The sequence below is a fragment of the Pogona vitticeps genome, chromosome 12, assembly GCF_051106095.1.
Source record: "Pogona vitticeps strain Pit_001003342236 chromosome 12, PviZW2.1, whole genome shotgun sequence".
Lineage (NCBI taxonomy): Eukaryota > Metazoa > Chordata > Lepidosauria > Squamata > Agamidae > Pogona > Pogona vitticeps.
In genome coordinates, this window is record NC_135794.1 from 3,220,506 (window position 1) to 3,237,144 (window position 16,639).

The 16,639-nt window shown below is 45.1% G+C and overlaps 1 protein-coding gene and 1 long non-coding RNA gene across 3 annotated transcripts in view; one reads left to right on the forward strand and one right to left on the reverse strand.

Moving 5' to 3' along the window:
• Window positions 1-16,639, forward strand: part of THSD4 (thrombospondin type 1 domain containing 4) — a 275,769-nt gene that overhangs the window by 57,852 nt on the left and 201,278 nt on the right. For both annotated transcript variants that reach the window (XM_072981651.2, XM_072981650.2), the window contains one exon: window positions 9,442-9,877. In XM_072981651.2, the coding sequence (XP_072837752.2) occupies window positions 9,442-9,877 (436 nt within the window). The remainder of the gene's footprint in view (window positions 1-9,441; window positions 9,878-16,639) is intronic.
• Window positions 4,360-8,535, reverse strand: LOC144584650 (uncharacterized). The gene is made up of 2 exons (XR_013539033.1): window positions 4,573-8,535; window positions 4,360-4,403 (listed from the first exon to the last, which is right to left on the reverse strand). It is a non-coding gene; the product is annotated as an uncharacterized LOC144584650 (long non-coding RNA).

Consider the following 16,639-nt stretch of genomic DNA (forward strand, 5'->3'; position numbering starts at 1 on the left):
GAGAGAATGGTGGATGGATGTCCAACCTTAGCTGCTTTCCGTTGGGTGGGTGGGTGGGTGGGAAACCTGCCCCTCCGTTGTCTTGAGGTACAACGGAATGCAGGGCAGGGCCAAGGAAGAAAGACGAAGGAAAGCCAGTCTCCCATAGTTTGTCCCCTGAAAAACTAGAAGAGTCCCTAGCCTGCATCCCAGTTTTTATTGGGTTGGTCCAGTGTGGGATCACATTGCACAACGGGATGCGTCGACTCAGTGATTCCCAACCTTGAGTAGCCCACATGTTCTTGGGTTGCAACTCCCAGAAAACCCAGCCCATACAGCTGGTGGTGAAAGATTCTGGGAGTTGCAGTGTCCAAGAACACCTGAGTTACCCCAGGTTGGGAATCACTGCATTACAACTTGATTCTCAGCCAACGCAAGAGCAGAGGGCAGGGACCACTTATGGAGAGACCCTTCTGCACGCACTTTCTCCCAACAGGATTCTGTCCTGTTTATTGCGTCCCTTCTGGTGATGCCCGGAATGTGTTCTCTCTCTCTAGCACAGAGATGGGCAACTAGGTTTCTTCAGATATTGTTGGACTCCAACTCCCATCTGAGCTGACTACAGCAGATGGGAGTTGTAGGCAAGTCCCATCTGTGGACCTACAACTGCCAAACCCTGTCCTGCAATAAAGATGGCTTATGGGATGAAGTGAAAATAAAAATAGAAGTTTTGGTTCTTTATTTGGATGAAGCCCACGCTCAAAAGTCTGGGAGGAGAAGCAGAAGCAGAACGCCCTCCATTCAAAATAAGAAGCACATAAATTCAGCAGTGCGAAGCCTCAGGGACTCACCCTGATGTAATGGGAAGGTTTTGTCTAGGAATGTGAAGAATAATTCACTATTCCTCATACTCATCAATTTAGTTCTGACAGGTTAAAACACATCATTGAGAAATTTCTGAGCCCTGAGCCATACCTTGCTTCCCCAGTGACAGGGAGACCCAGAATATTTCTTTCTTTCTTTCTTCCCACCCACCCCCAGCATTTCTGTAATCGGTGCAAAATGTCTCTAGAGCAGTCGGCACGACACTAGTGTCCTTTCCCTTTGAGAAGGAAAGGGGGCATGCACACGCACACACATGCATAGCATACCCACGGCACAGGAACTCCGGGATGACTGGCTGATCCTTTAAAAAGAGGCAAGCAACCCATTCAGTGCTTTGGGTTCTTTAAACGCCACCAACAGGTCAACAACAGCAGTAGTAGTTTTACTGTTTTATGTCAAATAATCCTCTGTTTACAGTATGCAATCTGCATCAACATTCTCAGGTTGAGTCATATATTGATCTTTGTCTAGAAAGCTGTTTTCGAAATCTTTTATGTTTCTATGACTTCTGAGTGGCTAGATTTTTCTCTCTCCCCCTGAAGATTTCCGTTCTTTTCTCTGCCTGAAAATAAAGCTAGAGAGCAAGAGCATGAGACAAAGATAAAGAAATCCAGAACAATGTTGTAGGGCACCTCTATTCCAGAAACCCGTGTTGGCTTTCTTGTCATTCCTCCCCAGGGCATCCTGGAAGCTGTAACTCTGTGCAAAGGGCAACAGATTTCTGAGCAGAGGTTTTCTTAGTGTAATTCTCAAATAATGAATATATGCAGATACAGGAATTTTGGAACAATGTAGTCATACAAAAGTATATTTACCCTACCCTTGTTTGTGAACAATTTGTTCTCCAGGATTCGGCGTTGTCCTGTGAGTTTACAGCAAATGTCTGCTGTGCACAGGATGGATTGTATAATGCATGTGAAGTCACTTACCATCTTGCAATATCCTAGGAGTAGTTAAACGAAAGGTCTTTAAAAGTCAGTAAGAAATGAATACAGTAAATGCACATGGAACTCATTTTAAAACCACCAAAATAAGATGGGAGGTTCAGCTCTTCCCACAGAGCCATTCTACAATCCTTTTAATCCCTAAAACATGTACAGGTAATAAAAAAGGCAAAACCCCACAACAAATCCCTGCACATGTAAGACATTTCAGCTTGAATTCATGTTCCCAAAGCTTGGATAGTAAAATTTTCGGAGTAATTTGCTCTGCAGCTCAGTCAAGAACTTAAGCGACGAATCAGTTAAGGTTAATGTCAGACTTTTAAAACTTCAGTAATATATTCATTACATTACTTGTTACATTTTCATTACTTACAAAAACCGTAGAATTGATTTAAAAAAATGGCATACAGCTTGTATGTACCTTTAGAAGCCCTTAAAAGGAATTTTAAAAGAAACTAGAAAACTGTACAATTTACACTATTACCAATTAGAGTGGACCCATAGAATCAATGGGTTTTACAGACACATTGACGTAACAATTCAGCAAATGATTCAGTGGTTCTACTCTGGTAGGAATGAGCAATTAGATTTAGCTGCAATGTAATTCCTATTTTGTTACATTACTGCCCACTAGAGATGGGCATGAACTGGTTCGGTGGCTTGTGCTGGTTCGCCTACTGGTCGAATGTGAGTTTGGCAGTTCCCAGTCCCACCTCCTCCATGGGCACCCACTCAGAGGCAACATCTGGAGGAGACGGGGCAGGGAGGCCAGAGTGTTGCGTCTGAGTGGGACCCACTGGAAAAGGCAGAGCTAGGAAGCACCAAACACCCATTCGGGCCAATTGGCGAACCAGCATTGGTTCGGCTGTGAAACGAACTGCCACAAACCACCGAACCAAAAGTTCGTGCCCATCTCTACTGCCTACCATCTCTGGTCTCTGCAAGCTGTAGAAATGGAACAGGGTTAGCTTGTACGGCAAGATTCCTCTCTTTCAGGAACAGAATTAAGACCGACTGAGTCAATATTTCCCCCCCTGCAAGGGGTGGCATGGGGGTTATCAGTTGTGTGGAACGCAGTCTAGGCATCACTCCAGGACAAGCTAAACTTCATTATCAAGTATCTTCCGTGCTTTCTTTTCCAAAGCGAGCCAGGATCCCTTTCACCCAGTTGAAAAGAAACTGCATCAAAAGGGCGAATTGCTCCACTTCTTTATTTCAAAATGTGGAACGGTAGGAAAACCTTTTATAAGTGACCGGTGTCTTGTGGTGTCATAAAACAGGAGAAGGTCTACAGCAGGAGTGGAAAAGCTGTGGCCTTCCAGATGTTCCAGTGCTTTAGCTCCCATCACACTGAGACAGGCGAGAGGATGGCAAACAGCTAAATGTTCCTCCTCCTGGGTTGCAAAGATAAGAAAACACGATGGAGGCATTGTGGGATCTTGAGACAGCAGTGGCACTACTGCTCAGTGCTTTGCTGACCACCAGCAAGCGATCCCGTTTAGTGGGAGACATCCCTAGTTAGAGACGTGAGGCATCCTTGCTAAGTTTCTCACTCTCAAGACTCTACGAGTCCTCAGATGTTTAAGTCCTGTAAGAATCCTGGCTTCCCGGATGGCAGTGACACCATGAACTTTTTCTCCCCATCGGGATCCCTGTAATTTGTCCAAAATGTCTCTGTGCAAAACTCGTGTCCTTTCCTTTTCTGGAAGCTAAGCGTGCATGTGTAGATGTCTTGGTGTATCTTTCAGAAGATACAAACAACCCATCCAGGGCTACTCATTCTTAAAAGTCCATGAAACAAAGCTCCAGACATTATAGTTCTGCCCACATTGGCAATTGTTTTCGTCAATGCGATAATGCTTGTTGATAGCATATGAGACAGCATATGAGAAAGGATGCATAGCAACCTTGCCAAACCTCTTGGTGAAGTTTTATTTGCAACCTCGCATGCTGTCTATAGTTTGTGCGACTGTGAGAGGATTTTCTGAGCTGGGGTGATTATTTCTTTATCCAGCAGTAACCAATAGTTACTTCCAGCCTTTGAGAGAGTCCCATCTCTCTGCTGAGTTTTTCCCCCCTATCCTCTCTTTCTTGGGTTGATGGCACCTCTTTGTTTGCTGTTGATCTGTTTGGTTGGTTGTTAAACATGAGTGCAGTAAAGAAAGCGGTATGCAGAAGTTTGTAATTTCAAGCAATTGTAAGGAAAGAAATGGTTTTTCTTCTTTCTCCTTCAAAAGTCTCAAGAGTGAATTACTGAAACTTTTAAGTGCCAGTTCCTGAGAAAGGAATGGACTTTGGAGAACTTGAGGCTATTTTTATCTATCAGTCTCTGTACTGCTACTGCATAGCCAAGAGGAATTTTATCTGAAATTCAAAAACTCTGCAACTCCTAGCTCCCCAGATAGGTCAGATTGCAACTTCCATGGCTGGTACTGAGTGAAGTTGCAGTTCAGTCCATCTAGAGATCTCCAGCGTTTTTTTCTCTTTCAATAAAACATTCATTACTTCTGTTCAGTAAAGCCAATTTCTAATGGAGACCGCAGTTCCTGCAACTCTCTGACACCTCCTCCAAGAGACGAGGAATGACCGTGAGGCCTAGGCAAAAAATAAAGTAAAATAAAAGTAAGATAAAAATGCTTTGTGCAGTAGCCCTTCTAGAAACGATAAAGCTTTAAATGTTATCGCGGGACAGCGCCTGTACTTCAGATAAGTGCCGTAAATCCGAACAGTCGCCATGAGATGTTGAATGTCATGAAATTCTTACCTTTCAACATGTGTTATCTGTTAAAAGAGTAGCTGGCTTTCCTCGCAAAAGCTTCATGGCTGAAGGGAATCCCTCCAAATTTTGTTTTTCTTTTCTTCACAAACTGGTGTGCTATTTAAATGAATGGTGGGCGTAAGGAATTCAGCACTGCTACCTACAAATGCATGAACGTCACACACACATAGCTCTCAAATCTGGGCAGAATGCACGATCATGGGATGATGATAAGGAGCTGATTATCGTCATGTCCGTTTTGGGATAAGCAGCTCAATTGGACATACCACACTTTGGTTAAAAGCAGACAAATCCCGCCTTCAATGAAATTCTTGTTGGGTTTATTGGCGGTCGGGAACTGCCGGGAGAAGACCGTATGAAAATATCTCACGTAGACTCCCATGCAGCCACCTTTCCACTTTGTTCTTTGTTCGTCTGCCTTACCTTGTTGGCAAAATTACGGGTGGGCTTGTTGGGGGGCGGGGAGGAAAGAAAGGAAAGAAAGCGAAACACAATGGGACTCTAAAGACTCAGACATTTATTCCAGTGTGAGCTTTCCTGGATCAAAAATCCAATTTTCCTGGGTCCAAAGCTCTGCAAGGGATTTCAAATCCTGCTAAGTTTCTTCTCTCCTCTCCTGCTATGGCTCAAGGGATGACAGAGAGACAGCCAAGAGCTTTTTTTTTAATAAACCTGGGCCAGCAAAGCTGAGACTTGTGTTTGGGTCCATGTGCTCCTCAGTTTTGGTGATGTTGGGGATCTGCCATGGCTCTCCCTCACGCCTCCTGTGAGGGTTCTGTGGGTTCCAGATCTCGGAAGGGCCGGAGCAAAGCCCCAGCAAAGCACCTACCAGCCTTTCCATTGAGAACATCCAAGGAGTCATTCCAAAATTTTTCTGTCCAGGAAAATGTTCCAGCTTGTGGCCTTCAGGGGCCCAGGGCACCTTCTGAAGTCTCTCTGGGTCTCCAACGTCGGGGTGGTGGGAAAGAACTGCTTTGGCTTGGATCTCTGCCTGGAGCAGGGGGTTGGACTTGATGGCCTTAGAGGCTCCTTCCAACTCTGTGATTCTAGGATTCTATAACCAGCTTCTGATGGCATCATAGTTGCCTACGCCTGTAAGATCACGGTGCCTGCCCCCAGCCCTAGATTTTAGTCCTGAGATCTTCAGGAACGGAGAGGTATTCACCTGGTGAACTTACGTGACCTTGGTGGCTCATGAAATATGGACAGATCAATGGGTGCTGAGTTTTACCTGTTGCAGCTCAGAAGAATAACAACCCACCTCCACCCTTGTATGATTCCGCACCTTTCAACGGGATCTCCCAGGGGCAAAAGAAAGAGCAAACTTGCTTCACCCAAGATATTTTTGTTTTGCTTTCTTCTCATAATGGAGCACTTAACTGCCTAACTTAAAGCAAGAAACCACATTCCTAATTTGCACCTTGCCAAGGTTGCTCATAAAGTCCCGAAAGGCAAGGCAACAGTTGTTAATGGTTTCTTTCTTGATGCGGTGTTGGCAAAGGTGAACACAGAAATGCCGATAAAGACGTTAATAATTAGGCACTCCGAGCTAAGCCTTTGTTTTCTGACGTTTGAATAATAGAGGCATGAGTTTCTCTGTCATGCGAGGTGAATGTCTTTGGCGCTGGAGGCATTCAAGAGAAAATTGGACAACCTTCTGTCAGATCAGCTTTGCTTTGAATCCTTGCATTGAGTCGGGGGTTGGACTCTGTGGCCTTGATTTGCACACACTTCAGTTATCTAAGATATCCAATATAAGGCTTGCTTTAAGAAAAAGTAAGTGGTCACCCAGATCCACAGCAGGGGGTCTCATGTGGACCACACTTGTGGCTCACATGTGACCTAAAGGCCACACTTTGTAATTGGAAGTGACACCATCTTGAGTTGACTCAACATGCCGGCATGTCCTTTCTTTCCATATTTAAGGAAACCTATGGTTATCTCTTCCATCTAAGCAAGCAGTTGTGAGTAGCACTGTTCATCTCGTGGTCTTCGCGCAACCATCCATTCACAGCAGGGGCACAGACTTCCCTTCTCCACCTCCTCCAGCAGCTGCCCACTCAGGCAAGGAGAGATTCCTGCAGCGCTGCCTTAGAGTGGGCAGCTGCTGGAGGAGGCAGAGAAGGGAAGTCCATGCTCCTGCTGAGACAGGATGGTTGCACAAAGAGCAGGAGATGAGCGGTACGTGCCAGCTGGCGAGTGGGGGAGCTGGCTGGGGTGGGGGTGGGAGAATGGAGTGCATGGCACCCGTGGTGCCACACCAACACCTTGCAACGATGTAGCACAAAGTGAGACGTGCCCATCTCTAATTTAAGGTATTCTTTGAGTGAGATTAGAGAATAACTTCTAAGTTTGTAATGTCTCACTGGCACCAACATAAAAAGTATGGAGGAGTCTTAAGTTAAGATCCCATATCAAGACCGGCCAGGATAGGCTGATGACAGCCTCCAGTAGCATGAGTAGAAGTAAGTCACGGATGTCAGGAGCCTGTCGTCCAACCTAAAGAGTATCTGCCCTGCACAGCTAGAGCATGTTGAAGGAGAGACCACTTCAACTGCCATCGCTCAGTCTTGTCGCTTTCTGGATGCATTGCTTGGGGAGGGACTTAGAAATTGCTTTGAAAGAGCTGTAGCGCACGCACCAAACTACAACTCTCATGCCTCCATAGGATAGAGCCATGATGCAATTAAAATGGTACTGAATTGATACTATGAAGATCTGAGAAGCAAGCACTGCGTGAGAACAAGACCTGGATAAATCAAGCCCGGTAGACTCAGAAATGCCCTTGAGTCACAAGCTGAGGAAGGCGACAGGGAGAAAGACCAAGTCATGTTCAAGATGCATCATGCGGGACACACTTGCAGAATGCAACTGCAGAACTCACATGGGGGACCATCTCAAGAACATTTGCTGCCCGAGGCACCGCAGGAAATGGAGCCTACCTCTCGAGGAAACCAGGTCAGCTGAAACCCAAGACCGGCCAAGTTGTTTTGGCATGTGCAACATGAGCACCTCTCCCTGTTCTTGGCATGCAAATAACGAATGAAAGAAGGAACTGCTTCTTGGTTTTCTCATGACACCCAAAAATCGGCTGCCTGGGGCGTGCGTCTTCTTCATGGAAAGTCCAGCCCTGTTCAAGCAAGCCCTCCTGTGCATACAGAAAGAAAAAAAACCACATCATCTGTACATCACCCCTGGGCGTGAGCCAATCTGATACTGAGGAAACTCACTCCCAGTTTCAAAATGTAGAACATTGACACGAACATCCCAGCATCTCTTTAATTGTTCTCGTTTAATTATTACACACCACCTGTGGTCTGGCATTATAGAAAGATAAAAATGGGATTCTAGTCTAAAGGTGAATGTATGCAATGTGTCCCCCACCCCATCATCAGACTGGGCTTTGTTGCTGTTTTCTACGAGATTTTGTAGGGTATCTTTGTACAGACCTTGGTTGTTCTGGGGACGCGTGGGGAGAAAGCAGGAGATCTTCTGTAAGAAGGGCTGGGATCCATCCATCCATCCATCCATCCGTCCATCCGTCCATCCATCCATCCGTCCGTCCGTCCGTCCGTCCGTCCGTCCGTCCGTCCGTCCGTCCGTCCGTCCGTCCGTCCGTCCGTCTGTCTGTCTATCTATCTATCTATCTATCTATCTATCTATCTATCTATCTATCTATCTATCTATCTATCTATCTATCTATCTATCTATCTATCTATCTATCTATCTATCTATCTAGCCATGTTTTGCAGGTGAAGAGAGTGGAAGGTTTACCTTGTATCTTTTGTTTCTTTTTAAAAAATCAACAACACTGGCTACTTCCACTTTTCCTTATATCCCCAGATCTTGCTTTGTAATTCAGTTCCCTTTCAGTTTCCCCCATCCTATAAGGTTTCAATATGTTATGGCAGAGAGGATGGAACTGGTGCTTGTGTGGCTGTCAAAGAACAGGTGTAAACAAGCCAGGATCGGCAGCTTCTTATCTGACAGGTTAAATCAACACTTCCCGTTCACACGGGCTTAATGCCTGTGGATTGATGATCAACCCCAGGAAGGCCTCCAATGGTGAAAAGCTCAGTCAATGACTTTCAAAGGTGTCGGGGTAACCAGACCTCCTCGGAGACAATGGGAGTGGGCGAGAAAGTAAACAAACCGAAAGAAATAAGGAATTTTGACCCAACGAGTCTTGAGAAGCCATCTCTGCAGTTGTCATTTTTCTAGCAAAATCTCTGTCCGAAATGGTGGAAAAAACACACACCCGTATGTGTGTTTGGTGCGTTTCTAGTGAAATGCTCTGCAGTATGATTGCTTAGTTCAAAGCCTGCAAAATGTAGCTTTTTAGAGGTCAGCTCCCATAATTCCTCGGTGAACCACATTTGTTGTTTTTTCCCCCTGGGATCTGTACTTTAAACAAGGACATTTTTCCAAGATTGGTTCTTTCAGAGTAGTAAATTTGGAAGCACGGGTGTTTATCGTAACAGCTTTGATAGCCCCTCCCCGAAGAGAGAGAACAGCCAATATAAAAGAAATGAGGAACGGGTTTTCTGTAAAGCTAATGGCTCTTAATGGCCCATTCAAGACCAAATCACCCTCAAATAATTTGCAGCATCCAAGGGAGTCCTTCTGTAGAGGATTATGGGAACCTTGAGATACTGAGCCACTGCCTTCTAACCTAGGAGCCAGCATTGACTAGGTTGACAGAAGCCAAAGCTTGAGAAAAGTTACTTTTTTGGATCTACAGCTCCCAGAATTCTTTAGCCACCAGGCACGTTGGATGTTGGGATTTCTGGGAGAGAATGACCGTTCCACCAGGGCTCCCAAATTCACATCCCCTTTGTGCTTTTCTGTTTTCAGAAGCAAAAACAAAAGCCCCATCGGGCCCGGGAAATATGGTTACGGAAAAGTGCCCTACATCCTCCCGCTGCAGACAGACACGGGGCAGTCGCCCCACAAACCGCGACGGCACAGACAGTCGGCACGGCGCGCCGCACACCAGCAGGCAACAGGTCCGGAGGGGCCGTTTCCTCCGCTGGCGAACCCTCCCCAACACCCAGGAAGCCTCTTCCAGGATCCTCAGAGGCTTTCAGCCAGATCTCCGGCTGCCAGCAGCCACGTTTACTCTCCGAGAAATCCTCACTTGCAAGCCTTTTCAGCATCCCAGAGTTTGTTCCACGGTATGGACCTCAGCACGCGTGTTCCTGTCTCCCGACCAAGCCAGGCGTCCGCCCGGAGGGCCGCGGTGATTGTGTGCACCGGCGCCTACAAGCAACACAAACTCTGCAACACCAACGTAAGTAAGAGTTTCTCTTTTTTTATTTACGATGTGATGAGCAGTGTTGATATCCCGTTTTTCTTCCAAGGAGTTTGGAATGATGTCCATGGGCTTTTCTCCTCCTTCCTAGTTTTTCTTCCCAAGAACCCTGCGAGGGAGGTCAGGCAGAGAGAGATGGAGAGAGAGACCGGCCCAAGGTCACCTGGAGAGCTTCATAGCTCAGGGATAACTGGGACATGCGTCTCTCTGGTCCCAGCCCAGCACCTGAATCCGTTGCCAGCTTTGCCTCTTGTTCACTTTTGGAATTGTTGAAGAATTCAAGAGCCTATAAGAATTGCTTTAAAAAAATCAGTTCTCCGGGATGAGACTTGTTATCATAATGTCTAAGAGTAGCCTAGTTAGATATCTTTGAGATCTTACAAGGAGAAAGGTTTCCCTGCTGTTCAGCAGAAATATGCCATCCTTGAACATTGAAATATGCATTTTGTTATTATGGGGGAAAAACATTGATAGATCCTCCATGCACTGACATTCTTATTATGGGAGAATGTCCTTCCTTCCTTCCTTCCTTCCTTCCTTCCTTCCTTCCTTCCTTCCTTCCTTCCTTCCTTCCTTCTTTTGGTTGGTCGGTTGGTTGGTTGGTTCCTTCCTTCCTTCCATCGGTTGGTTGCTTGGTTGGCGGGTTCCTTCCTTCCTTCCTTCCTTCCTTCCTTCCTTCCTTCCTTCCTTCCTTCCTTCCGTCGGTCGGTCGGTCGGTCGGTCGGTCGGTTCCTTCCTTCCTTCCTTCCTTCCTTCCTTCCTTCCTTCCTTCCTTCTTTTGATAGCTGAATTTATGGTGGGGATTGGTGAAGAAGAAACACTTGTATTACACCCGGATCTTTGTGCCAGGTGCTAAGAAGAAATCTGCTTATAAATTGTGCATCCTCCAGGTTTTCTTCAGCATTGGAAAGAACAGTGAAGGGACATTTTTAGCATAGGGAAGAAAAAGATAGAATGGTTTTCCTGACAAACCAGAGGGATTACCCCAATTACGTTCTTTCCCTGTGTCTAGGTTATTCTATTCATTTATTTAAAATATTTATATGCTGCCTTTGTCCTAAAAGATTTAAGGCGGCTTATAGTATAGAAAAAAACACAACACAAAGTTAAAAGCTAAAGGATAAGTTATTGTAATATTAAAAAAATTAAACAGATACTTCAAAGTCATAATAAGAGCAACATTAAAAACACAGGTAAAACAACAGAAAGACTATTCTTATGCTTATAAAGCAATAAAAATATAATGGCTCAACCTATCTTAGATTTAAATTTGCAACCTATTGGGGTGGGTCACAAACTCTCAATGTCCCAGATGGATGGCTCGAAAGCCAAGTCAAGAAAGCAGAAAACAGGGCTAGCGTTAGACCCCGGGAAATCTGTAATTCTATTTCTTATTCTTCAGAATTTCCTAGAGTATACATTTGGGAAGTAATTTAATTTATTAGCTGAAATGTTTTGAGGGGGCCCCCCACTGGCATCCACGGAGGGATTTTTTTTAAAAAATCTACTTTTATTTGGAACATTCCATGAAGTTAATATAATTTATCAAGGGGGAAAGAACTCTGTTAATTAGAATCTTGGTGTTGGGTCACTTCCCCCAATGGATTCTGCTTGGGGCACTTAATTAATAGCAAATTAATTCAATCTGCCTCAGTCCATTAGGTCATTTCCTTGTCGTAATATTTTATTGTGTTTTTTTCCCCCATTTATGGCAGAACTCATTTTCCATGACTGACACTTTGGATCGAATAAATTTGAGTGTACACATTTGGGTTTGCATGAATCTGGAGTGGGTTTTTTTCCCTGTCTGGTTTTTTTTTTTAATGTTCATGATTTTGTATTTTTTGGAGTGGGTTATTAGAGAGATGTCATCCTTTGGTGTTTTCAAAGTGCTTGATACTGGGCCTAGGTGCAGTGTGGACAGGAAAAAAAAACCCCAAGATGCGGCAATTTGTTGCTATTAAGTTCAAATCTACAAGCAAGACTCAACGGGAGATGATGGGGAAGGAATAACTACAACTACATACAACTGTTCCTCTGTAGAAATCGGTGAAAACTCTTGTTGTTTTCCAAATATAAAGATGGGGAAGGAGAAAAACCGACTGTCGCACAGCAAACTGCATGGCGGGTCGTTGAAATCAAGAACCATATATTGTAATATTCCAGGATCGTACAATCCTTTTCTAGACTCATAGAACCCTGCTGGATGAAAGGCCATAAAAGGCCTCTCATTTTAATTTCCAGGCCAGTTACATTTCTTTTTAGCGTGTGGTGAGGATGAGTAAACATGAAAAATAATCATGAGTTGTCGTGTCAGTTCTGACCTACGGTGACCTTTTAGAGGGTTTTCCAGGTAGAGAACGCTCAGAAGCGGTTTGCCATTCTCTTCCTCCTGGGGGCGCCCTGGGGCTGTGCAGCTGGCCTAAGGCCACCCGGGCTGGCTCTTTCTGGGACAGAGAAGACATAGAAGTGGTTTGCCCTTCCCTTCTTCAGGGGGAGGCCCTGAGGATATGCCACTTGCCCAAGGCTACCCAGGCTGGTTCTACTCTCAGGAGACAAAGTGGTGGAATTAAACTCCCAGTTCTGCAGCCAAAGACCTAAACCACCAAGATATCCAGCCAGCTTGAGTAAACATAAAACACTGTATACTTCATGATTGCTTTTGGGGATTATCAGAAAAGAAGCTTGACTTGGAAGACGATGCCTCATCACCTCGTTTTTCAGACTACAGCTCCCAGCCTGGGAGAATTATGGAAGCCGTAGTCCGGAAAAGTAACTTGGGCTGAACTTGGTAGTGGATGATGCACTGCAACCAATGTTGGTTGTTGCAAATATTTCTCGATATCTGTGAATGCCACTCTTTTAAAGTGTGCGTTTAAAACCCAGCAGTACTCTGGCTTCCTGATAAAAAATGAAGCGTCTCTTAGGTGTTATTAAAGAAAGATAACTATGGAGAAGAATTGCCCCCAAGTCGTCAGCTTAACTGAAGTGGAGGGATTTGAAACGTGGCAAGTGTGTGCTCCTAACAGCTTGAGCCCTCTCTCCTCCCCTTTGTCCCGAAATTAAAATTAAAATCTAACGGTGCTCCGAAGAACCTTTCCCTTCGAGAACTCAATGAAGTGTGACTAGATCAAATTCCGTTCTCCCCTTCCCCCCTTTTTTCCTGCAAAGTCCCCCGACCAACTGCATTGAAATCCCAGACATTTTTCCTGGTATTTACTCCAAGTCTCTCTTTTGTCTTGGTTTTTCACTTCATTACTTGCATTTCTCTTCGATATAATTCCTTTCCACTCATTATGCCTCACTCTCGCTTTGCAGTTATGGCCGAGCTCTTGTCTTCCTCGCCCACCACTCTGCTAATTCAGACATATATTTTTCGACTCCTCTATAGCCTTTCCAGCAAGCTCCCCTGTCTGCGAATTCCCTTTAAAATTCCTTACGTGTCTACAGGAGTCCTTGCAGACTGTGTAGAGATATTTGGCTTCAAGTGGCGGTGTGTGCCTGAAAAAATCTTTCTCAGGTATCCATGCAAGGGTGAAAGCAATTTCAACAAGGCACACAACATAGTGCATGCGGGACATACGATCGAAACCCTCTGAATCTGAATGATCACAAAATAGAAAGAAGGATAATTAGCATGACGCTCGTATGGAAGTGTGAAGATTAGCACTGGGACAGTCAGATGTGTTTTCGCATTTTCTGATCGGAGGAACTGCTCCGTAGTGGAACAGACTGGCTCAGACGATTGTGAATCCTCCTTCCTGGGAGGTTTTGGAATGGGGCTTAGATAACGGTCTCTTAGGGATGCTCTGCATCAGCAGAACTAGGTCATAATAATCATAGAACTGCCAAGCTAGAAAGGGGCCCGATGGGTCACTTGAGTCTTTCTCCTGGCAAGGAGGCTCCGTGGGGGAATCAAACGCCCAACCTCTGGCGCCACAGTCAGAGACCTAAACCACCGAGCTATCTAGCAGTTTGCTTTAGAAGAACCTTCTGACTCTATAACTATGATGCTAAGACAATTTTGGGGGAGATCAGCTATGTATAATAGGTATCCGGGGAGGCAGGGCAGGGTCTTTGTAGGAGGACGGAGACCCAAATGCATGGGAAGCTGGTGGAATGACATGGTCCCAAGTCTGAGTCCCTATTAAAAACAAGCTTTTCCCCCCAGAAAAGAGAGAGGGGTGGGTGGTTTCCAAGTGGCAAGTCCGAATCATGGAAAACAAAACAAACAAACAAAAAACAAACAACCCAAGTCAACTCCAAGTTGAGTCACCAGTTTGACTTAAGTCTGACTTGACAGCGAGTCCCGAGACTTGAGTCTCCATCGCTAGAGTAAAGCAGGGACCTTTCTCACATCCAGTTAAAAAGAGATAAATAGACAAACAAGTAGGGTAGCAGCTACTGGGAGAGGCTTTTCCTGTTTTGGAGACCATGTCCTGTTGGAACAGAGCATGATGGCAAAAGACTGGCCTCAACTGAGCTTGGAATAAGATAGGCACTAAATCCTGGGAATATCTCACAAGGAGGCTGGTGATCTTCCTGGGCTGTTGCCCAAGTTGAGGACAACTGTTGGTGGAGGGATCCAGTTTCACGAAGCGTGGACAACTTGGGTGCCAGTTGGTGTCTGAATGTAACGCAAGAGGTGAATGCCTTTTATTATTTTTTCATTATTAAGTGGCTGAAAGTCAAGGATCGAAATCCGTACCAAATGGCAGAAAATAAATAAATCCTTCTGTTCCCCTGAACGTTTTGGCCAACGGAGTGCAGGGTAAGTAATTGGAAATGTCTGGGAAGTTGTCTTACGGACGTAAATCATGGATTGCCCGACAAGGGAGGCGAGCCACCTCTGATCGCTTCGTGAAGTCCACGTCACCGTCTTGATGCTGAAAAATTGGATTTTGGCGGCGATTTCTTGAAGTAATCTCTTCTGAATTAATTTGTTCCACTCTCAAGCTTGGCTTCTCCTTGGTTTTGGAAAGCTGGTGCTTTCTCTCTAGCTGTAGGGTCAGATTATTAACAAAATGAAGGGGAAGCCAAGGGAAGGGAGCCACTTCCCTCGGTATGGATTCACACAACCAGCATTTGGGTCCACCTAGGCTGGAGCTGGGGGGTCCAGTTGGTCTTCCCTTTCTGTTAATCTAGTTGGTATTCGTGCAACACAGAATGTATATTTGTATGTATGTGAATGCTTATGATGTGCTAGCTAAGTGCAGAATGTGATGTTTGCATAGAATGCATTTAATCAGTCATATTGTATATATCTCATGAGAAGAGAAGACTCGTTGGAAAAGACCCTCATGTTGGGAAAGTGTGAGGGCAAGAGGAGAAGGGGACGACAGAGGACAAGATGGTCGGACAGTGTCATCGAAGCAACCAACATGACTTTGACCCAACTCTAGAGGCAGTGGAAGACGGGAGGGCCTGGCGTGCTCTGGTCCATGGGGGTCACAAAGAGTCAGACACAACTTAACGATTAAACAACAAACTGTATGTATGCTCAGCCAGGCAGCTATGAAAGGCAATGTCAGTTGGTGTGTCAATTAAGGACCGATACGATCTCTAGTCTGAGTCTTACACAAGGACCAACTATAAAAATATAACTGATAATATGTACTAGAGCTAAATAATATTATAGATATAGCAATATTACAAAGTGGTAACTATTTACCAGTGTGTATCTGTCATACCCCTTCGTGGATTGCAGCCTTGTCATGACGAAGTGCCTTGAGTAATTCATAGAAGCTATGGGCTATGCTGTGCAGGGACACCCAAGAAGGACAGGTCATAGTGGAGAGTTCTGACTAAACGCGATCCACCTGGAGTAGGAAGTGGCAAACCACTCCAGTATCTTTGCCAAGAAAAGTCCATGGACAGAAATAAAAGGGTAAAAGATATGACGCTGGAAGATGAGCCCCTCAGGTCAGAAGGCGTCCAACATGCTACTGAGGAAGAGCGGAGGACAAGTACAAGTAGCTCCAGACCTAATGAAGTAGTTGGGCCAAAGCCGAAAGGACGCTCAGCTGTGGACATGCCTGGAAGTGAAAGGAAAGTCCGATGCTGCAAAGAAAAATACTGCATAGGAACCTGGAATGTAAGATCTATGAACGTTGGGAAGCTGGAGGTGGTCAAACAGGAGATGGCAAGAATAAATATTGACATCCTGGGCATCAGTGAACTAAAATGGATGGGAATGGGCGAATTCAATACAGACGATTACCACATCTCCTATTGTGGGCAAGAATCTCATAGAAGAAATGGAGTAGCCCTTATAGTCAATAAAAGAGTGGGAAAAGCTGTACTGGGATACAGTCTCTAAAACGATAGAATGATTTCAATACGAATTCAAGGAAGACCTTTCAACATCACAATTTTAAAAAGATGCCTGCTTCTTGGGATGAAAGTGAGGACAAACTTAGACAGCATCTTAAAAAGCAGAGACATCACCTTGCCGACAAAAGTCCGAATAGTCAAAGCTATGGTTTTTCCAGTAGTGATGTATGGAAGTGAGAGCTGGACCATAAAGAAGGCTGACCGCCAAAGAATGATTGCCTTTGAATTGTGGTGCTGGAGGAGACTCTTGAGAGCCTCAGGAGGAGGTCTTTTGTAAAACTAATGGCTCCTGATTGCCCATTCAAGGCCAAAGCATTCTGAAATACTCTGCATGAAAACAGAGAATCCATTTCTCTCCCCCCTCCGTAGGAGGATTGCAGCTAAGCTCGGGCAACAGGTAAGCCTGAG